The sequence below is a fragment of the Urocampus carinirostris genome, chromosome 15 (genome assembly GCF_059441175.1).
Source record: "Urocampus carinirostris isolate Australia breed hairy pipefish chromosome 15, RoL_Ucar_1.0, whole genome shotgun sequence".
NCBI lineage: Eukaryota > Metazoa > Chordata > Actinopteri > Syngnathiformes > Syngnathidae > Urocampus > Urocampus carinirostris.
Genome location: NC_142363.1, coordinates 22,711,331 through 22,737,584, shown reverse-complemented (window position 1 = coordinate 22,737,584; position 26,254 = coordinate 22,711,331). Strand labels below are relative to the sequence as shown.

Here is a 26,254-nt window from a genome sequence, read left to right as displayed (position 1 = left end):
AATGGCAATCAAAAGGTAAGAGGCTAACGCAACAAAATCATCTGACGAGTCTGTTCATTTTTAAAGGGGAATTATGGTGTGAAACAAACTGATTACACAAGGATCGTCAAACGATGCAAGATTGCTTTAAGGCAGATTTTTTTTAATCTGACGGTTTTACCTTGTGTTTTGGAGTAAATATTTTACATGGTTGGATTCCCAGGACTCTCGTGAATGTAACTAGACAACGATTCTGGATAATCGTTTTACGAGTGGAATATTAAGACTTTTCAGGTGAATTATACTGGCTTTATAGTTTTTTGGTATCTTGTTTCAAACTGATCATGATGTTTCTGTTATAAGTACATTTTAAAATGGTCATATCTTGAATCCCAGGAATGTAACCTTTCCAATGATATGTGGCATGACATCGTGAAGACACGACTTTGTTTATCAACCGTCTAACGGGGTTAAAAGTAGATGTTTTTCACCCAAGAAGGACTATAATTATTATAATGGCGAGTGGTCACGAGGTCTTTACAGAGAGGAAGCAGTGGAGATCTGGGAAGTCGAATGCGTGTGCAATTTGAGCTAGGATGTCAAGCGCCAGCTCCCTCTGGTGAGCCGACTCGCTGCTCTGTTGCAGCGTGCCACGAAGGGCCGAGGAATGACGCGAGTGGAGCGACTCCACCAGGAACTGGAAGAAACATATGTACACACTCATCTTGACATCAATGGCGAGCAAATAAAATTAATAATTGTTTACCTGGCAAATAGGGTTTTTGTGCTGACTGAAGAGTGTCTGGAGCTCTATTCCTTTGGCGGCTGCCAACGCTCTGATCTGAGTGTAGGCGCTTACAGATACGGCCGAAGACTTGGACAGCAAAGAGTGGAGCAGGTGGAGCAGGGAGAAGGACACCAAGCTTCCCTGAGAGGCTCTAAAGCGCAGATATCAGAATATGAATGCCACAATCCAAAATAGATATTGATGCAGTTTCAGGTAAAGAAAAAAATGTAATATTATCTTTACCTGCCGATCTCTCCTGTGGTCAGGATAAGAGTGTGACGCATGTCATCATCGTTGTTGGATTTGGCATTGTTAAAGGCCTCTTTGAGTCGAGCAGTTAGCAGCTGAGGACAAAAAAAAGCACGACCACACGGACATATATTGACATTTTCCTTGAAATAACGCAATATCCAGCATTCAAGGCACTCACCTGGCTCACGGGGCTCTCGTCAGAGGTGTCAGTTAACAGGAAGCGCACTGATTGGCTGAAGGTCTTCCTGACCCCAGGGTCCGAATCCTCTATGAGGCTAATGAGAGTGGAGAGAAGCTTTTTGGAGTCGTTGCTGCCATCCACCAGACGGACATGTTTGCAGAGGTGAGGCAGCGATTGCAGAAATGCTTAATCCGGGAACCATAACAGACAATCAGTTTTAAACAATTATATTGGCTCTACTTTTTTATGCATTTTATTTTACAGCCAACTCCATTCACACCAAGAATATTTTTTTTAAGTCCTCTATAAATTCTACACAAACCTTTCCATAATGTCAACATGACTAAATCATTAGGGAAAAGAAGGGCAAACGTTTGTGAAGTGAGAATCTTTTACAGATGCACAGATTTAAAACAGAATAAAAATGAGTATAAAAGTTGAGAAAATGTATGTAATGTATGCATTACATATTTCAAAATTGAATCATATTAACCTCTTAAATTGAACACTCCAAACCATAAATTCAAAATAACCCTAAAATACTGTATATTAGTTTTCCTAATTTGGTCAAATGATAAAGTGATACCCCTTAGATCCGTATTGGAAATATATAATACTGTGACTTCAGTATTTAATGAAATATAAAACCCTGCACAGTTAAGAGGTGACAATAAAACATCTTGAATCGAAATTTTAAAAATGAGAAAAACAATTCTTTAAAATATGGAAAGAAGTGATGTACACGAGTTTCCCTCGGTACTATATAAGCCTGGCGGTCTACCAGTTTTTTTTTCTCCATTTACCGTCAATCAATAAATTGATGGATCGATAAATATCAGTGCAAGGCTGCAAGCCATCATGCTAAGCACCAAATAGGTCAAATTAAATAGTTTTCCGCTAAAATTAAATGAGACTTCACTGAAAAACACACGTTTTTATTTTAAAATAAGCTAATTATTTAGAATAAGACTGTATATTCTATGGAAATATTGACATTACTTTACAATTTTTCCATTAAGGAGCATGTCAGATTGTGTGTGTAAGGTAGAAAAAGTGAAGTGTTTCCAAGCCGTCAATGGTTAAAACCTTTAGGTTGGGACAATACTACCTTGTTTAACATTACTTGGGGCTTGAGGTCCAAGCAGAGGTAGAAAGGGTTTAACAAATGACACAGTCAGGGTTGGGGAAATGCCACAAGGATGTTCCGCTGTCAGGCAGAGGCCGAGGCATGTGAATTCTCCAGGACAATTGGCATCATAACTGAGCTGAGAGAACCCTGACTGAAGGCAGCTCAGATGACCCACAATGCTGGCTAGCTCCCATCGGACATTCTGCGAACTGTCCTCCAGCCTGGGGCTGTGAATTGGAATACAAAAAAAATCTGGTTATTATATATTTGATCACTCAAGACCATCCCAGTTAAAATACTGTATATTTTTAGGGGGGTATTAAATACTTTTAAATTCAATTTTATCTTCCATATAGTTCTCAACTCCAACCCTTGTCATCATTGAAATGAATAGCTTTTAAAAATATATATATATTTCACCATGGCATGGTGCTAATTTACTCTCTCTTCAAAAAACTCGAAATTAATTTAAAAAATGATCACACATGCAAAACAAATACTTACTATAAGGCGGTAGTGTTGAAAAGTTTGCAATGAGAATCTTCCAAATTGTGAAGAAGAACTGGGACGGCACGGACCGCCGCCTCTTTCAGGGACCCGTCTTGACCTCGCAGGACTGCAGAGAACACGAACGCACGCCAGGCCTCACACACGCCACAACGCAGGGGAGCCAGCAGTGCAATGCATTGTGCCTGAATCTCACTCGCTAACATAAACACCCACACAAAAAAAAAATTAAATTGAGAAAATAAGGAATATAAAGACTAAAACACTGAAAATGAAATAATTCTCCTTTGCCATGCTTTTAAAGACAGATGCGGAGTCATCAGAGTCATACCAAAATGTCAAGTTTTGAACTTTTTTGAACAAAAACAAAAATGGAATCACCATAAATACCTAGTGACAATTTCTGGAGTGAAAACAATTTAACACAACTTTCAAATACAGTAAATAAATCAAATTCAATTAACTGATATGTTTTCACACCGGACATTTGATTTGTTGCAGACAATCAAGGACCATGTCAAGAACTAATAAAAATAAAAGTTTAACTAATAGATACAACAGATACTTCAGATTTATATGCCTCTGTTTTGTCAATTGCTTATCAAGCTGTTGATTTTAAATTCAATGTAACATTGTATGTGACGATCAGTGGGAAAAAATGAAAATATCATTTAAAATAATCATTGATTATCGTTGTGGAATTCTAAAAGGTAATTTTAGATATACAAAGGCCAGCTTTGATTCATACTCCTCTGTGATCCCAAATATTTCATTTTCAAAATACTGTACTCACAAAAGCAAGAGTGGAGCCTCTGGGACAAGGTGATGACCCAGGAAGGGAACCCAGAATTTATATATGCTGAGGCAGACTTATGATCTGCCACCCATGGGAGCGTCAGGAATGCGCAGGCACGGCGCTGGAGCGCATCATCACCTTGGTTGCAAGCTTCAAGCAAGAAGAAACACACTTGAGGATTAACATTTTTTGTTTTATGTTGGAGTGTGCATGCAGTATTGCATTGAAAAAAACATCAACACAGAAAATCTTACCAGTCAGGTAGACGACACAGTCAAGGACTCTGACAGTGGTTCGGAGAACTGAATCGTAATAGTTCTGTTTGGAGGCGGGTTTACCCCCGCTCTCGAGTAACGATCGACAGCCCCTCAATGTCCTGCTGAGATTTTCAGTGGACACCCAGAAGAGGGAAGGCTGCCTGAGTGATTGCAAAAAGACACGGTAGAATTTTAAAGTGCTTCCTAGTTCAGGGAAAATATAATGTAATTTCAATTTCCTTTTGATTTCCCGAATAAAGCAACATATGTGTTAGGCATCACCTGATAGGTGAGGAGCAAACAGTGGCCAGTCGGAGGATCAGCACGATGCCCCGAAGCGCGGCGAGTCGGTCGCCCTTCTCAGTTTGACCGCCGTCTGAGTCGAACAGCGCCAAGAGCTCATCAAGGCGGTTACTGAGCACGGCCCAAACCTTGCTGTCATCACGTACGCCCACTTTACTGTAACAAAGGAATTACGTGTTAAAGGTGTTGTTTAATTGTCGTTTTCCCCGCCAACTCACCCAGACTGCGCCGATTCCGATGTCTCGGGATCCGATTTCCTGATTTTTTTGGTCAACGTGGGGTCTTCTCCGGCTCGCCGCATCAGTACGGCGATCTCCGCTTTCAGCGCCGATTTCAGGAAACCCTCTGCACACTGACATAATCATTTTATATTTATTCTAGAGCAACAAGAAGGGAACTATTTTTGATACCGAGTTTATATTTCTTTTGGATAAGACATTTTCAAAATGTAAGCCTTTAAATAATATATATATATATATATATATAGACCATTTTATTATTGTATTCTTAAAGAACACTATCTAATTTTTGTTAAATCAGAGAAGTTCAACAAAAACTGGTTACAAAAATACAAAATATTCTGTTTTGATCAACTCATTAGTGTTATTTATTTATTCACCTATTACAAATTATTGACCAATTTCAGAGTAACAAGTCCAATTTTTTGTTTAAAAGCATGCCATTATCGAAGGTTTATTAAACATGAATCATTTTAAATACATTCCAGACCCAGAGAATAATATAGCATGATAATAAATAATACTGTTGTTTTAGTATGGCCAAACCAGCAACTGAATAATAATTTTATTGTTTATTTTTTTTTTAAATAATTTTCATATTTAAAGTTCAGAATTATAAGTAAATTAATAAATACACACATATATGAATGAATGGACAGAATCAGACATTTGCTGCAGCCTAATTAATTCACACAAGTAATTTGAAATAAAATAATATACCGTCCATAGAAAAAGTGTGAGAAAAAAAATGATTCTTAAAAATACTATTTTCTATAGAAGAAATAAACCTGTCAAAAAGTTACAGCAAATGTTTAACTCTAGTAGAGGATGCAAACTATTAAACCTAGGGGGAAGTAATTGCAACAACGAAAGAAGACAAAAACTGTACTTCAGCTTGAGTTTCAGTTCCCACGGTGCGTGCCAGGATTCCGCAGACCTCTACCACTCGTCTCATCTGCAGTAGGGAGGCGTTCTCGTAACTGGCAGTTAGCGACAGTGCCCAGTTCAAAGCGTGACACAGTGACTCGGTCACTTCCGTCTTCAAAGGTGTCCCTGGCTCCTGGGTCCCTACACATTGTAAATATTGTGATATGTTTATTTAGCTCCTAAACAAAAGAAAGTATTTCAGATAGTTGATTCTGAATGTGCTGAGTATGTAGCGGTCCACTGTACTCACGTTAGGGAAAACTGGTAAAACAAGAGTGTGGGTTTGATTTTGGCATTGGTGGGGACATAGTGCACTTCAAGTGATCACATATGACTGGTGGGGAGCACAATGATTGCTAGATATTCGTGGTTCCAGTGATCCCATGATATTGGTAGGGACAAAACAAACTTTTCTCAATATTGGTGAGGACACGTCCCCTCCGTCAGTGCTAAAACTACGCCCTTGCAATAATATGTATTGATCAGTTTGAGCTGTACATGTTCATTTTGATGCCCCCAAGTGGCCAAAAGGGGGAATTACTTGGTGTGAACGATAAATTGACACTAAGTAATGAAATTCTCGTCAGAAGCTTTGGTTGAGGTGACCAGAAGAGACCAACACACCTCTGGCATTTGACTTTCAGTTAGAAATCTTTAAACAGTACTGACTTAAGCAGGTAAAAGGAAGCGTCTCTGTTTTAGATGAGACCACGCTTCAAGGCATGGCTAGTCTTTAAAAAAATATTTAAAATTTTTTTTATGCATGTCTTGATGAGTCAATTTTTTTGTCATGTGAAATTTACTCAAATAGTGTACAAAATAAAGAGAGAAATGACATTGATTTTGTTGTATTAAAAAATAACTATTAATAACTCATTAAGTGTGGATTTGAAAAAAAAATTAAAAAAAATAAAGAGGAACCATACCTACTACACTTGCGTTGGACCCCTGAGCCTCTGCAATGTCACAAACACTGTCAAACACCTGTGCCAGGTAAGTGTCTTCAAGGCAGGTGCCACTTTCGCGAAAAACACACTCGGTCAGACTGAGCAGCTCCCCCTCGTAGCTGTCGGATTGCATCATCAGCACGTGGAGGTAAGCGCTGAAGAACTGGTGTCCCAGCGCCTCTGGAAAGCCCCCCACTTCCACTATCCGCCTCAGCATCGTCATGGCGACAGTCCTCAACCGGGTGTTACCGTAGCCCAGGATGCTGCAGGCAGTCTCCCAGGCCGCTCTCAGGTCTCGTGGGGAGACGACGCCTCTAATGACGTCTGCGACAACATACAGCAGCACTGCAGCGAGCGACTCCAGCGCCGAAGGGGAGGCGAGAACGAGAGGGGAAGGTTTGAGGTTGGGACATGGTGGGGGGACGTGGAAGGATTGGCAGGTAGTGGGCCAAAGGCCGGACGAACGGTGGGTGACGTGCTCCCGTAGGATCCCCTCCAAGTCGGAAGCCAGAAGGATGAAGTCTCGGGCCAAGCTGGTGAAGATGAAGGGTGCCCGGGCGAGCAGGGTGTGCAACAGAGAGCAGAGGGCGGTGCGTGCCCCACCATGGATGGCGCCACAGTCCGGGGCGGTGGCCACGCGTAGCAAATGTAGCGATACCCATTTGCTAAAGTCTGGATGCAGAGGAAATCTTTTCAATACTTCTTATAAGAAATCATAAGCAACCAAATAGGCCAGGGGTAGGGAACCTATATGGCTCGGGAGCCATATATGTCTCTTTTCATTAGTACATATGGCTCCAAAATAAAATGTAACTATTGCACATCTCTCTTTGGCGTTCCAAAGTCAAGTGATTTCATCACGATTTTGGTCCATATAAAGCCGAAGCAACTTAATGCAGAAGTTTGATAAGAAACCATTTAAACTGATAAATAAAAACGCTTTGATTGGGTGAGCAGTACAGGTGGGCGGATCCCTGTACACAGCGCAAGGCACTTCCTTCTCTCTCGCTCTCGCTCAATGCAGTCTACACCGAAAGTGAATATGACGATATGCTTATCGTTTGCAGTAATTTGTGACATGTTTACAAAAGAACTTTGCATGCACATTGTTTTGAAACCATTATTAAAGACAAATTTCATGGAAAAAATTGCCTCAACACTCTAAACTGAAGGTGGAAGACAAATTGTAAATGGCCCAAACTTTCTGTTCTAAGGCGGGCCTGATCAGTACAAGAATTTAAATGCAAAATGTTTAGCTTTGTTTTTTAGTTCAATGGTTTATCATTCAGCAGGCATGAAAATGTGTCAGGGCTTTAAAAGGTGAGAAAGCTGTGGAAAAAAGGTATTTTATTTGTGTATTACACTCACCCCTAATTTTTGATTAAAAATCGGTATTAAATTGAGGAAAGCCAGAAGAGCGCAGCGAAATGGTGATCATTAGCTCCGTAGATTATTAACAGGTTCCAGAAGCGACTGCGGCGGAGTCGATGAGAAAGCAAGAGTGGTGCTGCTGGTCTGGAATACTGTTTTGCTTAAGCCAACAACTCCTAAGCCACTGCTGTGGACCCTGTATCTTGCCAATGCCAGATCCATTACCCATGAAGCAGATGACCCGTGGCTACAACTCGTGAGAAACTGCGCCGCTAGCCAGCCGCTCTCTAGATTGCTTTCTTACAGCGAAAGCAGCAGACCTCCAATTTTGTTTTACTTCAGTAAAATGACAATGAAATCATTAATTCAATTGCAATTATGTGGTGTTGGTTATTATTTGGAGCAGCACAGTGGTTAGCGCATGAGCGACACAGTTCTGAGGTCATGAGATCGAACATTTCTGTGTGGAGTTTGTATGTTCACCCCGTGCTTGCGTGGGTTTCCTCCGGACACTCCGGTTTCCTCCCATGTTCCAAAAAAATGCATGTCAGGTTAATTGGCCGGTCCAAATTGTCCCTAGGTGTGAATGAGCGAGTGAGTTGTCTGTCTCTGTGTGCCCTGCGACTGTTGGGCAACCAGTTCAGGGTGTCCCCTCCCCACTGCCTGAAGAGAGCTGGGATGGGCTCTAGCACCCTTGCGGCCCTACTGAGGATACAGATACAGATACTGGATGGATGGATTATTATTTGTGGATCTATAATTGTAATTTTGTTACAGTCATATACTCTCAGTCGGTAATGACATAATATCAAGGTAAGTATAACCCTTCGGGTCTTTTCTGAAGGTACAACACTACTTAGCGGATTTTAACTTTACGCGAGTGGTTCTGGTCCCCATCTACGCAAAAACCGAGGGATCTCTGTACTGCCCTCTAGCGGGCGGAGAGAGTACTGGGTTTGGATTCTTTTGAAAAAATAAAATAATAATAATTAAAAAAAACAAAAAAACATAACTTTTGCTAGAAATGACCTGAAGACATGCTTCTCTCATACAAAGGGCTAAGTCCAGCCCGGCGGCAGTATGTTTGACTTTCCTAAAATAAGGACTACGCTTAAGTATCTGGCACTCTAACTTACCAGTGCAGCCCTGAGTGGCATCCGGATAGTCTGCAGGTTGACAAGCAGGGTTAGCAAACATCAGCGACGAGGATTTGATGATATGCTGCACAAAGTCTAGCAGCATGACACAGGTAGGCTCAGAAGTGGACTTCTTATTCAGGCCAAGAGATACTAAATAAATGAGATCACATTTTTAGGGAAAGAAGAATTAAACTCATTGGTGTTTTGATTTGATTGAATCTCAAAATTCCCGACAATTAATGAACAGTAGGATTCTAATGATTACATTTAAAAAAATTAATATTGATGACGTGATAAAACTATTTCATACCTGTCTACTTATACGTGTCCCCCATAATTATACGTCCTTGATCTTTTGAAATTGTGTACAGCTCATAACAATATTAGTATGTAAAAATAAAAAATAAGTTTCTTTTTTTTTTTGAATAACATTTTATTGTTAAACCCATCTCATTTCAGCTCTAATACGGATCGTCTCGGTCTCTAGTAGCAGACAGCAACGTCATTGTAGATAGCGAATGAGGATAAAGTCGGAAATCCTCCACTGCTACGTATAATAAGCATCACTGAATGTACTACAAGTGGAGAAAAAGCTAAGAAAGATCATAAAAGAATTGTTTACGTTGTTTACAAATTATCTTTGTTTTTAGTCTATCTTTCAAGAATGAATAGTTTGTGTTTGTAATGTTTATTATCGCGTAATAAGTAATTGGTATGTTATTTCTTCCCATACTCTTGGAAACGAAAAGTGCAATATTTTATTCTTGTAAACATAAAAGCAAAAAATAAAGGCACCCAAATATTTTGGGGGTGTAGTATTTGTTCTATATTATTAATTTAACCGATTTTCCCATAAAGGTTATACATATTTGATGACGTCATAAGCATGCGACAGGTTAAAAGGGGTTCGTTTCAAGTGCAGTACTTGCTCGACATAACTATTTGATTAGTTGAATATAAAAAAAAAATGAATCAAGTAATCAAGGAAGCAAGGTTTTGGGTGCTCTGAGGAGAGTGATGCGCAACAAGAGTATGAGTATGAATGTTAAGAGGGGACTCTATGAGAGTGGGATTGTGCCGACTGTGTTGTATGGTGCAGAGACTTGGAGCCTGAACGCAGATCTAAGAAGGAAATTAAATGTTTTTGAGATTAAGTGTTTGAGGAGTATGTTAGGAATGACAAGGTTGAATAGATTGAGAAATTAAATTGTGAGAGACAGAACTAGAGTAGTCGTGGAACTGAGCAAGTGTGTTAATAAGAGAGTACTCGGTTGGTTAGGACACATGGAGAGGATGGATGAGGAGCGAATGTTGAAGAGGATCTACAAAGCAGAAGTCAATGCAAGGAGACCAAGAGGAAGGCCATGATTGACGTGGATGGATGGTGTTATGAGTGCACTGCGGGAAAGAGGTCTAGATCTAGTGAAAGCTAGAGCTATTGTTGGTGATAGGAATGAGTGGAGAGCAATGTTCCCTCTAATTTTCCACGGGTCTGAGCATTCACACAAAGTCGGTGAGCAACGCTTGAAACAACAGTGAGCAACAGCAACCCCAAGTGTGGCAAGATAATCCATTATCAAACATGTCCAAAACTTGACATTAAGTTACATTTTGCTGAGTTTCCGGCAATGCAAAATGATTTTTCTCTTTTGAATGAATATACTCATGTACTATTGCAAAGGTTGTACGGCCTACAAACATCATTTGTTCTTACAATTCTTTCACAAGATATCCATTTCTTTTTATTTCCTGACATATTTTGTCGCATAATATTAACATTTTTGGGGACTTATTTAGTCGGTTGTAAGATACAGAACTGTACTTAATCACATTTTTTGGTGGAAGTACAATGTTGGCAACAAGATTCACTTGATATAATTGGAAATTATTTGAACGCAACACAAACGTTTTCTTCTTTTTTTCTCCTTTTTTTTAATTCCTTTAAAAAATGTCATTGTGTTTATTTTTTCCGAGCTGTTACTTTTTTCTTTTTGTTCTCTATTTACTTTTTTCCTACATTTCTATCTTTTCTTTTTTTTTTTTTTTTTTTGCTTCTTTTTTTCTCTTCCTTTTGTTTCTTTTTCTCTCAGCTTTTCACTATTTTTTGATTTTGGTATTTTTATCTTTTTTGTTCTATTCCCCCATTCCTTTAAGTCATTTTGTGCATAATTTTACATAATATTTGGTCATGTTGGGATCAAAGAAGCAAAAACAACCTGAAGAGCCGTTTGGGACCCGAAAGAGCCGGTTCCTTTTAGTGAGCCGAGCCGAAGAAGCCGGTTCTCGACAAACCCGACTAACTTTACTCATCTTCCTTCTACTTCGACTCGACTTCAAAGTACCGCATTTAGGACACAACGTCAGGGGAAGCCATGTATTCTTACCTTCATGCACTGTAACTTTGACTTAAGTCGCTTCTTAATTAGTAATTTTGAGCCCTCATTTTTGTGCGCTGGCTAGATTTTCTTGTGCGCTGAGAATGTGCGCGATTGCGCACGCGCACATTTTGGAGGGAACACTGGTGGAGAGGTGTTGTTAAAGGATAGCAGGATGTTTGGATGCGTTCTAAGTTATGGGCAGGACACCGTATGATGCGGCAGGGGTAAACCAGTGAAATCTGTCGGGCCCTGCGGTTGATAGATAGATAGATAGATAGATAGATAGATAGATAGATAGATAGATAGATAGATAGATAGATAGATAGATAGATAGATAGATAGATAGATAGATAGATAGATAGATACTTTGTTCATCCCCGAAGGGAAATTCACATTTCCAGCAGCATCCCTGAGCTGAGAACAATCGAGAACAATCGAAAATAACACGGGAGCTGCTGGAGTGGCTGCCATTCGTGACGGCGAACAGAAGTGTGTGTTGTGTCACACTGACCAGAGTGACATGGCTGCTTTCTTGTGTCCCGTTTCATCTGGAGGGACGAAACCATGACCAACTTAGGTGCCAAACTTGTTTGGGTGTTTGGGCATTTGGGTTGGCCATGGTCCAAAAAATTTAGTGTGTGTTTTTTTGCCATTTATTCCCTTTTATTTTCTTTGTTATTGTATGTGATTGTCTTGCTGTCGGCCACCCCTCTTGAGAGATATGACCAAGGTAGATAGATAGATTGAATGAAATAAAAAGTTGAAATAAGTGTCATAAATCATTTTACCTGCGTCTATGTCGGTCAGGATCTTGTCAATGAACTGACAGAGAATTTGCCGAGGTTTCTTTACAACTTCGTCGTATTCCTCCGCTGTGGCGCTAAAATATCGAACAATGTTAAACGGTTGTTATGAAAACATACCGTGTTCTAAAGCACTTGGCATTAGCTTTAGCCATCTTGCCAACAGTCAAACGGAGTTACCTGGTAAGCTCATGAAGAGCCGGGATCATAGCAGTCATCCCCAGCCCCTCCATGGTCAATTTTCCACACCTTGTGTCTTCTATTTTATGTGTAAATCATGCCCGTCTTAGAAATAGCCAGAGTTGAAAACGACTCATCGGTCTAAAGTTTCGCTCCATTTTGACGTAAACCATGTCGTTCTACGGCAACAATCGAGGTAAAAAAACTATTGTCCCCAAAAACAAAACGCTATAACCCTAACGTTTTTGACAAACTGTTTTCTTTTGAACAAGCAATTGATCATGAAATTCAACATTTTAAAATTGAATTATAATAAATAATATTTTTGTATTGATTATAATTATGAAAACTTCTTTTTAATATTAAACATCAGCCACCAAACCTTTGAATGTATATTTGATGACTAACATGCTTGTGGATTATGAATTGAGTTTAGAATGATTTTATAATCAGGGTTGGGTAGGGTTACTTTAACTGGATTACTTTCAATTACTTTTGGATGACTCCAATACCAAATATGCTAATAAAAGACAAAATAAACTAAATATGAATGAAATTACTCAATTTTGTGCAGGCTTGGGGAGTAACGGAATACATGGAATGGCAAAAAATATTTTGGCAAGCTGTTTGGGTTTATTTTCATTTTGTTTCTGTCGCATTTTATGTTAGTATTGCCGGAGATCAAAGAGATCAAAGCCAGGAGAGAAAGCTTACCACGTGTTGTGAGTCATCATTTTATTCATATTTAGTTTATTTTGTCTTTTATTAGCATATTTGGTATTGGAGTAATCCAAAAGTAATTGAAAGTAATCACGTTAAATTAACCCTGCCCAACCCTGTTTATAATACAGGAAAGTATTTTTTTAGGTGATCAATATACCGAAGCCATATCCTCCTGGGAGTTGATTAGAGCATACCTGTCAACCTCCACGGCTCCAGGCCCTTCCAAAATGTTGTATTTTCCCTTACAAAATACAAAATAATCTTACACCATTTTTTTTTTCAAAAATGTTTACTTATGTAGTTTAACATGTTATATTGTACATGTGTTTCGTTATATCATATATATTGTTACTGCGTTGCTCGACATGAATGAGGTTTATTATAAAAAATGTTCAAAAATTAAGTAGCTTGGACGTTCACTGTAGAGGGAAAAAATACATGCAAATATAATTAAGTAGAATAATACATTTTCTTATTCAAATTATTAATTCATTGAATTGCCGTTTCGTGATAGTCGGTGTATACCGGATGATACACATAATTGACAAATTTGCGTTTTTCCGTACAGATATTCTTGTACATGGCAAAAACGTACAGGTTGACAGGTATGTTAGAGTCAACACACTCACATTAACCAAATATTCATTTCCCTTCGCTCTTCCCAACCTGACATCGAACATTAAGCCCACAGCACAACAAGGGGTGATTTGCTGTGTCTTGCAACCCTTCATCAGCAGAGAGGCCTGACAGCATACACTGGTTTACCCCATCCGCATCATAAGCATCGATATCAGTCATTCTTAACTATTCTTCGCCATCCACATCCATCCCGGCAGACACCCTTGCATCCATAAAATTAACCAACTTCAAATCCAGAGCATGTTTTACCCTATCCATACAACCATATTTGGGTCTTTTTCTCTTTCTATTTTGCACCATGTCTGCACTACATACTCCTTTAGTCAAACGGCCTTCATCCATTCCTTCCATATGTCCAAACCGTCTCAGAATATTTTCATCTACCCTCTCCGTAGGCTCTCTCACCACACCAATTCTTCCCCTTACTCCCACATTATGCAAAGAATCAATATAATTCTAATTTTATTTAAAGACAAAGTATAACCACCACTTTTTAAAGAATAAAAAGTTCCACCAATTGTCTTATTGAGCTTATCTGATTCTTAATGTGTTTTTGGAGTAATAATAAAGGAAGAAAATCTCCTGATTTGAATTGTTTTCAATGGAAATGAGAAATAATGGTAAACTATGACACCAGGTTCAGGACAGCATGGCGGCGCAGTGGTTAGCACGGGTGCGGCACAGTTCTGAGGTCATGGGATCAAATCCAGCTACCAGCCTTCCTGTGCGGAGTTTGTATGTTCTCCCCCGGGCACTCCCACATTCCAAAAACATGCATTTCAGGTTAATTGGCCAGTCCAAATTGTCCCTAGGTGAGAATGAGCGGGTGAGTTATCTGTCTCTGTGTGCCCTGCGACTGACTGGCAACCAATTCAGGGTGTCCCCTGCCCACTGCCCAATGACAGCTGAGATGGGCTGCGGCACCCCCTCAAGCCTACTGAGGATAAGCGGTGCAGTTCATTGATGGATGGATGACACCAAGTTGACTCTGCGTGGACAATGTGTTATGTGATGTCTCTGTTTTAAATTTAAATAAATATACTAGAACATGGAGGAGCACGGTGGTTAGCGCACAGCCCCACATTGCAGAGGTTCAGGGTCCAGCTACCGCAGCCTCCCCGTTTGGAGTGTGCATGTTCTCCCCATGGCTGCCTGGGTTTCCTCCAGGCACTCCAGTTTCCTCCCACATTCCAAAAATATGCAGGTCAATTGGCTGTTTCAAACTGTCCCCTAGGTGTGAATGAGCGAGTAAGTTGTCTCTGCATTCACTGCCCGAAGACATCTGGGATGGGCTCCAGCACCCCCGTGACTGTACTGACGATAAGAGGTGCAGATAATGATGGAAACCAAAACACACAATCACTCTCTGGCGCTGTGAAATTCGGAAATCCCTGCTGAGCAAGAAATACAATTACTTAAGACCAAGAAAACAAGCAATCACAGCATCGTTTTAATAGTGCATCTTTATTGACTATCAATGCAATGACTCACATTAGAACCACTTTAGTATTTGTTGATATTCTATTTGCAATCAGTCATTTTTAGTGAATGTACAGCATTTAAGGGACAAAAAGCTTCACAGTGAAAAAAATAAATATTTTTTTTCTCATCCACTCCAATGTCCAATAAAATAAAATAAATGAATGTATGAACAATCACAGTAATGAGAAAACACTTTTTCACCCCGAATGAGGCATGATTCGCAGTATTTTGTATGTGTATGTATTTTTCATTTTTTAAAGACTTCATGAATGAGAAATTGAGCAATTGAGGCAATACAATAAGTATGTATGTTCTTTCGGAGTTTAGCGTTGAACCTTTTTCAAACCATGGCCCATGAGGCACGCGAACAGGGTCAGGACCATCTTGGGATTCACCTCCACTAAGTCGTCGGGAAGAGCGTAAACACGAGCGCCAATCTTTCGGGCCAATGAAACCGCATATCTGGAAAAGGCAGAATTTTAGAAACACTAGAGGTGGAAGCCATTTTTGCGCTCCTAATAATATGCCATCCTCCACCACCAGTGGAAGTAAAAATGCACTGGTGGACACAGAAAAATAATGGTTCAATTGTAAGTTCCTGTTGTTTTGCACAAGTCAAGTCATGTTTATTTGTTTAGCCCCTTATCACAAGGAGTCTTAAAGGGCTGCACAGACCACAGATTATTGCAAACTACAGACTATTATGACACCATTTTCTGATCTAAAACCTAAATGAGGGCAAGGAAAAACTCGAAAACCTCAAGATGAAGTAAATAAAGAAACCTTGAGAAGGGACAGCACATGAGGTAATCTCCCTTCCAGGATGACCAGGCTGCAATGGATGTTGCAATAACAAATGATACACAGATATTGTCAACATGAAATATAGGTTATTCATATGCTATAGAGTAGAAGTGTGTTTTAAGCCTAGATTTAAACACTTCCACTAAGGTTGTAGATCGAATCTCAGTGCACAGAGGATAAATAACATGCTCTCGAAAACACTGTCATGCACATGTTGATTCAGAGAAAAATGTCAAAAGAGGATTTGCAGTTTTAAATGTGTCCACTGGATGTCGTCAAACCATGCACCTCAAAGCGCCTACTGAAGCGGTATTTGCTGACTACCATAAGTCAAGTTGAGGAAAACCTCTCAATGTTGTTGTACTTAAAACAAAAGTCAAGTTATTTTTTTCACTTTCCTGTCTACTTGAGTTTCCCCAAGTTAAAATAACCAGTGGAAATGAAACAATTGTTGTTTTTTTCAATTTTTTTCTTTTTTACAAATATACAGTTAATAAACTCTACAAGAGATTAAATCTTAGTGAAGGAAAAGTATATTGAGGGAAAAAAAAATCAATCATTGTTTTATAATCAAATCTTAGGTCCCTGAAGCTTAATATAAGTGCGGGATGCCCACACTTCCAGCTAAGGCACACATTTTATGCCATTAATTTGCCAGTCTGGCCTCTGGAGATTTCTTTTTCTACCATGTGGCCCCCGAGCTAAAATGAATTTGATGCCTCTGGTTTAGACATCGGAAGTGAGCCCTACCACTTGGAGGTAAGATCATAAGCCACAGCCCGACCATGACCTGACTTGAATTCCAGGTCGGGCCTCAAATGTCAATCATTACTTTCGGGTTTGGGGGGAGTCGGCCATAGTATCCTCCACCTTCTCCCATGTTCTCACAAATAAAATATGAAATTTCGGGTTTGCTTTGACCTCGGTCCCTAAAATCAAGGTAATTGGTCCGGCTTGGCATGGATCGGAGTTTGATACCCCGGTTTGAGATAGATTTTTTCGGCCCAATCTTACCTGTACTACCACTACTTTGCGCAGTATGTTTAAAAAATATTTACTTGGCGTTGTTGAGTTTGTCTGTAGTCTTCATCACTCCCCTCTCTGGTCTGGTCACCATGTCCCATTTTACTGTGTTAGGAGCAATAGCGTCGATCAGGTCGATCACTGGCATACTTGTGCTGATGTGAAGATCCTGCGAAAATCACAAAAGGGGGAAAATGTTTCAGCGACATTTACGAGGGTATGAAGAAAACAAATTCTTCTTGACATTCTTTATGCAATGCATATTATCACTCTCTGGCAGGAAGTGCTACTGTCCAAATACAGTCAAACTGTAGTTGTAGTACCGGTATTTCCAATAATTGATAATAATAGTCCCAATAGTTTTATGCAATATTAAAGGGTCACTGTGTAATATTTGACCACTAGTTGCTGCTGTATTTTCTGGTGCAACGGAAAACTAGTGCTACGAAGCACAAACTTCTGACAGTAAAAGTGACTAAAATGCACCATTTTTTCCCAGACTTTCAAAAGGTTTTTGGGTTTTGGGGGTACCCATAGCAGCAAAATGTCCGACAATTAAGTCAAATAATGTTTATTTGTATTGCCCTGAATCTGTCATGATTACTGATTCGGGGCAGCCAACAGCCCTGGTCGCTGATTGGCTCCTTGCCACTTTTTAAACCCTCCGGCTCCCTGTTACCGGCGTGAGACCGTCCTGCGAACCTACACTTTTGCTAGGCAAGCACCGTACCCTCTGACAATCTCCTGCTCTGTTTTCTCCTGCCTGATTACCTGTTGCCGACCTGTTTCTGGACCTTTTTCTGCCCTGCTCTTCTGTCCCGGCCATCGACCTGTTTTGCCCTGTTTCCAAACTGATACCTGTTGCCGACCACGACCTGTTTTGCCCTGTTTCCTGCCTGATACCTGTTGCCGACCACGACCTGTTTTGCCCTGTTTCCTGCCTGATACTTGTTGCCGACCTTTTTTCTGGACTCGATTACCGCCCTTGCTCCCTTGTCCTGGTTACCGACCAGCTTTCCTGCCACCCATGACTATCCCCGCTTGACTCGCAAGTGCCACTTCTGTGTTCCTGTCATCAGCTGCCCGTGTCCGACGATCGTCGGATCGTGAACGAACGCTATTGGGTCCTGTCTCCGTTTCTGGCCTGTGACAGAATCACAATCATGCCAGCTCTCTAAAGGTGAGCCTCATGTTTTGTAAAATGAATAAAAATTTCTTGACGTACAAACATTTTTTTAAAATGCATGTGTGTATGATAATTTATGTACTTTTGCCTATTATTCAAATCAATATTTTTTTTCTTTACTAGTAGGAGTGTCTTATAATCTCCATTTTAAAATCAAAATCACTTTATTTGCACCCAGTAATAAAATGACAGTTTTCAAATCAATACTTTAATATATATAACTGAAGCTAAACATATCTATGGGCTGTCAAGTTTTATTTTTAGAAAAGCATTTGAACAGTGAATTTTAATCTAATCAGGAAATACATTTTAGTTCGGATATTATAAATATGAATTACTATTAATACAATTTGTGTTTTTCATTTTATATTTATTATCATTATTTATCTATTTCAATTTGTCATTCATTTATTATTATTATTAGTAGTAGTAGTACTAGGACTATTAGAACTAGTGTTAGTACTAGTACTATTAGAACTAGTGTTAGTACTAGTAGTGTTAGTACTGGTACTAGTGTACTGGTGCTGTTACTGTTGGTGCTGGTACTGTTGGTGCTAGTACTGTTGGTGGTGGTATTGGTATTGATAATACTTACATGGTGTTTCCAGAAATAATGTCCTTTAAATTTTAATAATTAATTATATTAATACATTTGTGTATTTCCCTGTTCTAACTCACGAGCAGATAATTTGTATATTTGAAAAAAATAGTAATCTGCTGGAAACTGTTTACCCATTCATTGTGGTTGGCAGGAGCTGGGTTATTTGATGTATGCCGTGTCTCAGGCGGTCCGCATATTGTGAAATTGTAAACATAATCCACAAGCTTTGGCTTGTGAGAAAAACCTCTTTAACATTATTACTTTTCATTTAATTTGCGTTGATCATGTACTTTCTGTCATGTCTTGCGAGGTTGCCATGGTGCCCAGCTGGCCCCGCCCATGGACACCGGCTGACTCGCATTGACTGATTGCTTCTTGACAGTATTTAAACGCGTTCCTTTGAAGGGTGTGTTGCTGGATCGTTTGTTAAACCTGGTTAAACTCTGCAAGACTTATATGAGACTCCTGTTCAAACCTGTTAAATGCCTAGCTCTGTGAGTCTGCCCGTATTTGATCCTGTTTTGTTTTTGGTCTGATCCGTTTTTGGACATCCTTTTCTTTTGAGTGGATTTCTAATCCACTCCTGCGACCATCGATTACCGGATCGATTGTGCGCCCTCCTCCTCTTCCCCCAATAAATTGTCTATGCGAATGGGTCCTTTCCTGTTTCCTGTTCCGCTTCGTGACACTTTCTGTGATATTTACATCCCAAGGGGCATCATTTTTTAACCCCCTGTGTAATTACAACCATAATAATAATTGAATAAATTGGTTCAAACCTGCTGCCGGAAAATACAAAGACGGGTCAGATGAGCTCACCTTGAAGCTGCTGATCTGAGAATCTTTCCCCTTTTGGCTGAGGGTTGTGTTGACCCAGTTGAGAATAATCTGCTCCCCCACTTTCTCGCCATCACCAAGGTCCGAAAGCACAAGCATTGTGTACCTGGGAGGAGAAGTATGACGATAAATAAACTGTCATGTATTACATCCCTGACATTTGGTGGCTATTTTGGTTTTAATTTTCTCATTGGAAATCTGTTTGGGAAAAAATATATAATCTTATTCCTCCAGCCAAACTCATAATGAAGAGACAAAATAGCCCAAAAGAAGCCCTCATGTCAGTATTTATGAAACACAATGTCACCCTCTGGTTTAAAACACGAAATACTGTAAAATCATAAACAGTGTTGGCGTGCTACTGAAAAGAATAAGGAATATGTTCCAGGTGCTTGTTACTTCATTTAAAGAGTAATTGCGTTACAACCCAGATTTTTTTACCCCAAAAGTAGCACGACACTCTGAATGTCACGAGGATTACCAGAACAGAGCAGGAGACCCCAGAGCGTTCGTACAATACTTTTATTTGGGGACGCACAAGGGTTAGCGGGAAACTTCGGACGATGTAGCCAATCGTAGCGTGGGACGGAAGCAGGTTGAGTTTACCGGGACTGAAGAGATGATCGTAGCTTGGGACGGAAGCAGGTCGGATCGGAGGCAGGCAGAGAGAATCAGGTAAACAAGGCACAGGTAATCGGGAGCGTCATACGGGGTACAGATGTACAGAATTACAGGATTAATCCTCCGACCCCCATGTCTCGGTGTAGAATGCTTAAATAGGGAACATAACCCAATCAGAAGGCACATTCCAGCGCGCCAGATGATTGACCCAGGTGGCTCCACTTGGGTAATCATGACACTGAAAGTAACTAACTAGTTAAAATTTAGTATAAAGACTCACATTCAAGCCAATCTCCTGTAACTGCTTAAAAATAGTTACATAATAAAATAAATAGAAAAAAAAATGTGTTCATATTTCTTGACTTGTGCAATCTCGAGAGCTTGCAAATGAACACTTGGCTGAGACACTCCACATCCATTTTGTCTGTGTACTGGTATGATGTACTGTATTGTAAAATAATTTTTCAATTAAAAGAGTAAATTTCAGCACACTATTACCTTAAATTCTGTGCTCACGTTTGCCCTATTTCCTTTGTTGTTTCTTGATAAGCCACGCCCTCTCCCCCACACACTCCCTACCATTCGCTACTGGTGAGTGGTAACAAACAACTAAACATGTGCAATTAAACTGGGCACTGATTTCAGTAGTTCATTTTATAGTCATAAATATGCCTTAGATGAGAATATATACGGTAGGAAGATTATCAGACTATCAGAAGAAAGAGATGAAGCATTCTCGAACAATTTGATAGTGACAGCTCCACTAATTGTATTCAGTTGTATTTTGTATGTAAATACTGTATAAACATCTCAGACTCATCCTGTTGTGTTCAATGTTGAGTTAATAGCAGAATGATCAAATGAGACACGGCTGCAGTGATCCATAATTTGTTTTCAAAAAGTAGCCATGTTGTAACGACAGTAGAGCTACAAAATGCTATCGGTAACATGTTACAGTACCTGTTACCGAATCAGTCATTGCGTTCCAGGAACGCCTTTCTTTGTTACGCGTTAGCCCCAGGCACTTTCATTAACCAGTGGAATGTTAAACGAATCCTACCAGAATGCTGACTGTGAATGTTAAATCTCTCAACACGTCACAACACACCTTCTCATGAGCTGCCACACCAGCGCCAGGGTATGCATGGGGCTCCCCTCGTTCAAATTCTCCCCGCCAACGCCCACCAAGGAGAAATGGGCCACGTTTCTACCGAGGCCTACAGCGTAGTTGCAGTTCTCCAGCTATGTGTGAAGAAAATACATATTCAACACATTATTTTTTCATTCGATTTAAATCTGTCCCAATTGTCTGCTGTCCTGAGTCCAACCTTCTTCATGTTAGTCCCAAGGGTGGGATACGGAGGTCTATTGACTTTCTTCCAGTTGACCGGAACGTTCACCTTCTCGTACAGCTGCAGGATCACCAAACCGTCGCACAGATCACTGAAATATTATTAGCAAAAATGATTTATGATTATTACCTTTCCTTATTATTACCACATTTGACCCCAATCTGTCCTTCCAAACTCACATTAAGAACATTACTAGAACAGCTTTTTTACATCTTCGCGACATTGCTAAAATTCGCCCTATGCTGTCCCAGTCCGATGAGGAGATTACAATTCATGCGTTTGTTACTTCCCGTCTCGATTACTGTAATGTACAACTCTCAGGTCTCCGAAAGTCCCAAATCAAGAGCCTGCAGCTGGTGCAATATGCTGCAGCGAGGCATTTAACTAAGACAAGAAAGTTTGATCACATTACCCTGATTTTAGCTAACCTGCATTGGCTCACTGTTAGCTTAAGATGTGATTTTAAGGTTCTGTTGGTATTATACAAATTATGCATGGACTTGTCCGCTCATGTCTTTCAGATTTAAGTTCCCCATATGTTCCTGCTGGGTACTTTCACTCGGGAAATGTTGGTCTACTGGTGATACCAAGAGCAAAGAAGAAATCCGCAATTTCAAGAGTGTTCTTCATTCGGGCCCCGGTGCTGTGGAACGCTCTGCCCCCTAAGATTCGAACTGCAACCTCAGTGGAACTGTTTAAATCTAGGTTTAAAACACATTTATATTCTATATTTTATGAATGACTTATATTTCTTGTTGACAATATGTGTTTCTTATTTGTTCTTGCAACATCCATCGCAGCCTGGTCATCCTGGAAGGTGGATTACTCCATGTGCGGTCCCTTCTAAAGGTTTCTTCATTTTCCTCATGTTGAGGTTTTTGAGTTTCTCCTTGCCCTCATGTAGGTTTTAGATCAGGGGATGGAGTAATAATAGTCTGTAGTCCTTTGAGACTCCTTGTGATAAAGGGCTATCGAAATAAATAAACATGACTAGAATTTTTGATAGCTATGGTATTCAGTGAGGTGTTTAGACGAACAACGTTTGAAGATTTAAAAATATGAGAATGAAAGGAATACATGTTGAATATATATATACTGTAACAAGAATGGACAAGTACTGAAACTTGTCCTGATGAGGGTCTAATTTTAAAGCTCCAGTGTGTAGTATTGGACCACTAGATGGCACTGTTGTCCAAAGATGCTACAATGTGCTCTGTGGCACTGGTTTTCGTTAACAAGACGCCAGATAAACATACCAACAACGATTCTCAACTCTTGGTACTGATACCAATTAATTTGATTTGAAAAAATACTTTTGAATCCTAAATAGTTATTTTTCCATCAAACTGGATAAAATGACCAGATATTGATGATTCTGCTGAAGGTTGTGTCTGCAACTTGAAATGTTGCTACTCTCTCCTGCCATCTCCTGGCTTTACGTCATGATCGCAGCCTCAGTCAGCTCATTCTTCCAGTGCTAAGAAACTCTTTTTCATCTTTTTGGAAGTTTGGGTTGGCGTTTGGACTATATTTGAAACGGGCCTTTTCTTAACGATTTCAGGCTAAACTAACAAAAAACCTCAAGGACGAGCATGAAATCACTCTTCAGCCCACTTCCCCTCTCTCCTGCTTCCTAATGTGTTGCAGGTCCCCGAACAGTGTTGCTAAAAGTAAGATAAAAGCAGGAAAGCACTATGGAACAAATTCTATTAAGGCTCTTTACTTAAGCGTTATTAACACACATCGAGTGTCACGGTTGCCGTGACGCCCAATTGGCCCCGCCTGAGTGGCGCCAGCGGTGGCTCATTTACAGATTGGCTTTCCGTCTTTTAAAGCTCAGTGCGCTCTCTCTTACTTTGTCAGTCCGTCAACGCACCTCTGCCCCGCAAGACGTGGGTTCTGACTCGGTCCTGTTTTCCTGTTGGTATTTCCAGTCCGGTATTGTTCCCGTTTATTGTTGTCCTGTTTAATATCGATTTCCAGTTTCGTTACCGTCTTTTTTTGTCCATTTTATCATTCTCTCCACTTTTTGTTCCCGTCTTGTTTGTCCTGTTTATTTTCGATATCCTGTTTCATTATCAATCCTGTCTGTCCGTCCTGTCCGGTATCGACCCCATCTGTTCGATAGTTACTCAGGCAGTTGATATCGATCTCGTCGGCCTCTGGTTTCCTATCATTTCACGCCAGACTGCTGCCCAACGTGCATCAATCCCCATTTCCCGTAAAATAAAAGGCTTGTGTGAGAACGTCACGCTTTTGGGTCCTGATCCTGTTCTGGTTCCTGACATCGAAAATATATTCTACTTTTAATTTTCTAAGGAACTCTCAAACGGCGCACCTCACCTTCAATTACTTATTTATAATTAGTGTTTGTGAAACCTTCATTTGAGGGCAGTTAGTATTTGTTTAAGACACTGTTGCATGTACCGATTCATTAAAAATAAGGCCGATACCTGGTATTCGGATACTTAGTACTTGCCTATATATAAATACTTTATACACACGAATGTAATGTATTTTATCGTTGCAGTTTGACTTACTGATACATGTGGTTGACGTATGGATTCACACCGAGTGAGTTGATCCAATTGCGGAACGTCTTCTCTTCTCTGCTCTCGGCTGTTGAGACAGGAAAATTCGACGGTCACCTACCCGTCCGCTCACGCGCGGTACAACGTCAAAACCGGTCTCGGTCTCACGCTCCAGGTGGGCCTCCTCCAAGCCATTGAGGTTTCTCCTTTCCAGGCCCGGGTGCGTATTGAAAAGGTTGGCCACGAAGGCCATGTTGAGCTTGCTGTTGCCCGCGGTGACGTCCTGAGCCGTCACGAATTGCCTGCAGTCGAGACGGGCCGCCTGCTGCAGCATCAGCTCGGCACGCCGGTTCAAGTCCCTATCCTGACATTGAGAAAGTGAGAGCACAATTATTATAACTGATAGATTTAGTTTAAATCAGGGGTGTCAAACATGCGGCCTGGGATTGAGTCCGGCCCGCGAGACAACACTCAGAGAAGCGCAAGAGAAAAACGAGCTGCACGTTGGAATGTGTCCACTTGATGTTGCCAAAGCCAGGTGCCTCTCACAAAGACGGTGGACTTGTATTTTTTTTCTCTCTCTCTCTCTCTCTCTCTCTCTCTCTCTCTCTCTCTCTCTCTCTCTCTCTCTCTCTCTCTCTCTCTCTCTCTCTCTCTCTCTCTCTCTCTCTCTCTCTCTCTCTCTCTCTCTCTTTCTTTCACTTTCTGTGTCTCTCTTCGTTTCTTTCTTTGTTTCTCTTGGTCTCTTTCTCTCTCTCTGTCTTTTTACCTTATTTTGCTCTCTCTTCCATTTTTCCTTCCCTCTCTCTTGTCTCTCTTTCTCTCTCTCTTGCTTTCCCATTTTCTCCTTCTCCCATTCTCTCTTTATCTACTTCTTTTTTCTCCTCTCTTTCTATTTCTCTTTGGATATCTTTCTTTCTCTCTTTCTTTACCCCTCTCTCATTATTTGTCTTTATCTCTTGTTTCTCACGTTTCATATTCTCTCTCTTTTTTTCTCTCTCTCCCTTTCTCTCTTTCTTTGTCCCACCCTCCTTTTCTCTCCTTTGTGTTGTCTTATTTCTTTCTCTCTTTCTTTCTCTCTAATCTACCCCCGAGAGAATGTTTGTTCTATCCTGTGGCCCCCGAGGTAAATTGAGTTCGACACCCCTGGTTTAAATGTTTAGGGGCAATATAGGGTTATTCAATATGTTTTTTTTAGTCATTAGCAGAAGTCCACAGCTTATCAGATCAAATTGAATCAAATAAAACTTAAACTCCCCACTCATATGAAAATGCATACACAATGGTTAAAATACAATAAAATCAAAATAGATAGAGAGTGAATGTGATAAATTATGATATGATTATGGCAAGGCACAGATCAATTGTTAAATGGATGGCCGAGTAACAGATATCTGTATTGATAGAGCCTTTGTGTAAAGTGATCATTTTACAATCTTTAAGTAGAATTGATGGAATAAAGGAAGAATAGTTAAAATGTCATGTAATTTTAAGAAAAATACGTTGGGATTTAAATGGATGTTTGATCGGCACACTAAATATCAGGTGTCTACCATTGGATCCAGATGGATTTCTACTTAAAATACAAAAAAAGCTAAATATAATTAGACTTGAAATATCTGTTCGGATCTATAAGATTACTGTCTGCAACCAATTGAAAATATCAAAATTATCAAGATTGATCCCATTAAAACACACTATAATTTATTTATGTACTCTAAATGGATAAGAAAATGCACTATATTGTATCCCTGTGTTGGATATGTGATTTTAGTCTGTTTGTCGACTTATATATTTCTCGGTTGCCATGTCGCCCAATTGGCCCCACCCGTGTGGCGCCAGCTGCGGCTCGTTGACAAATTGGATTTCCGCTCTCACTCTTCCTTTGTCAGTCCATCAACGAACCTCTGATCAAGAAATGATCAAGAAGTACTATGTAAATTAGCACTGTTATCTGATAAAATAGATGCTAGATACATTTTCTCTAAGAAATATTTTCTACCAAGAATAAAAAGATAATACCCCAAGAACTGCCATAGTAGACACTTCATTCTATTTTTAGGATGTTCTTGCAGGAAAAACTAGTAATTATATCACAATATGTGAAGAACACACCAAAAATAAACAAAATGTTTTGCTCATCGGGTTGTCATGATTACTGATTAGCATCACCTGTGCCCGTTCATTTGCCGCCAGCCGCTGCGGGCTACCTGATTGGTTCCCTGTCCCTTTTTAAGCGCAGTCCTTTCACTCTCCTGTTGTCAGTAAGTCAGCGAACAT

The 26,254-nt window shown here is 40.1% G+C and overlaps 2 protein-coding genes across 8 annotated transcripts in view; both read right to left on the bottom strand.

Annotated features, from left to right (window-relative positions):
- The window catches only part of atr (ATR checkpoint kinase), a 34,169-nt gene extending 21,848 nt beyond the window's left edge, over window positions 1-12,321 (bottom strand). For both annotated transcript variants that reach the window (XM_088354442.1, XM_088354443.1), the window contains exons 1-15: window positions 12,176-12,321; window positions 11,981-12,072; window positions 8,812-8,964; window positions 6,284-6,976; window positions 5,320-5,498; window positions 4,410-4,543; window positions 4,171-4,347; window positions 3,886-4,049; window positions 3,629-3,781; window positions 2,833-3,034; window positions 2,308-2,555; window positions 1,197-1,384; window positions 1,010-1,110; window positions 746-917; window positions 521-676 (exon numbers count right to left, since the gene is read on the bottom strand). In XM_088354442.1, the coding sequence (XP_088210568.1) occupies window positions 521-676; window positions 746-917; window positions 1,010-1,110; window positions 1,197-1,384; window positions 2,308-2,555; window positions 2,833-3,034; window positions 3,629-3,781; window positions 3,886-4,049; window positions 4,171-4,347; window positions 4,410-4,543; window positions 5,320-5,498; window positions 6,284-6,976; window positions 8,812-8,964; window positions 11,981-12,072; window positions 12,176-12,228 (2,865 nt within the window). In that variant the 5' untranslated portion in view covers window positions 12,229-12,321. The remainder of the gene's footprint in view (window positions 1-520; window positions 677-745; window positions 918-1,009; window positions 1,111-1,196; window positions 1,385-2,307; window positions 2,556-2,832; window positions 3,035-3,628; window positions 3,782-3,885; window positions 4,050-4,170; window positions 4,348-4,409; window positions 4,544-5,319; window positions 5,499-6,283; window positions 6,977-8,811; window positions 8,965-11,980; window positions 12,073-12,175) is intronic.
- A 2,733-nt stretch (window positions 12,322-15,054) lies between these two features.
- Window positions 15,055-26,254, bottom strand: part of pls1 (plastin 1 (I isoform)) — a 29,706-nt gene continuing 18,506 nt past the window's right edge. For all 6 annotated transcript variants that reach the window (XM_088353818.1, XM_088353820.1, XM_088353823.1 and 3 more), the window contains 7 exons: window positions 24,143-24,338; window positions 23,984-24,062; window positions 21,420-21,534; window positions 21,200-21,333; window positions 19,453-19,576; window positions 16,882-17,015; window positions 15,055-15,481 (listed from right to left, as the gene is read on the bottom strand). In XM_088353818.1, coding sequence (XP_088209944.1) covers window positions 15,343-15,481; window positions 16,882-17,015; window positions 19,453-19,576; window positions 21,200-21,333; window positions 21,420-21,534; window positions 23,984-24,062; window positions 24,143-24,338 — 921 coding nt within the window. In that variant the 3' untranslated portion in view covers window positions 15,055-15,342. The remainder of the gene's footprint in view (window positions 15,482-16,881; window positions 17,016-19,452; window positions 19,577-21,199; window positions 21,334-21,419; window positions 21,535-23,983; window positions 24,063-24,142; window positions 24,339-26,254) is intronic.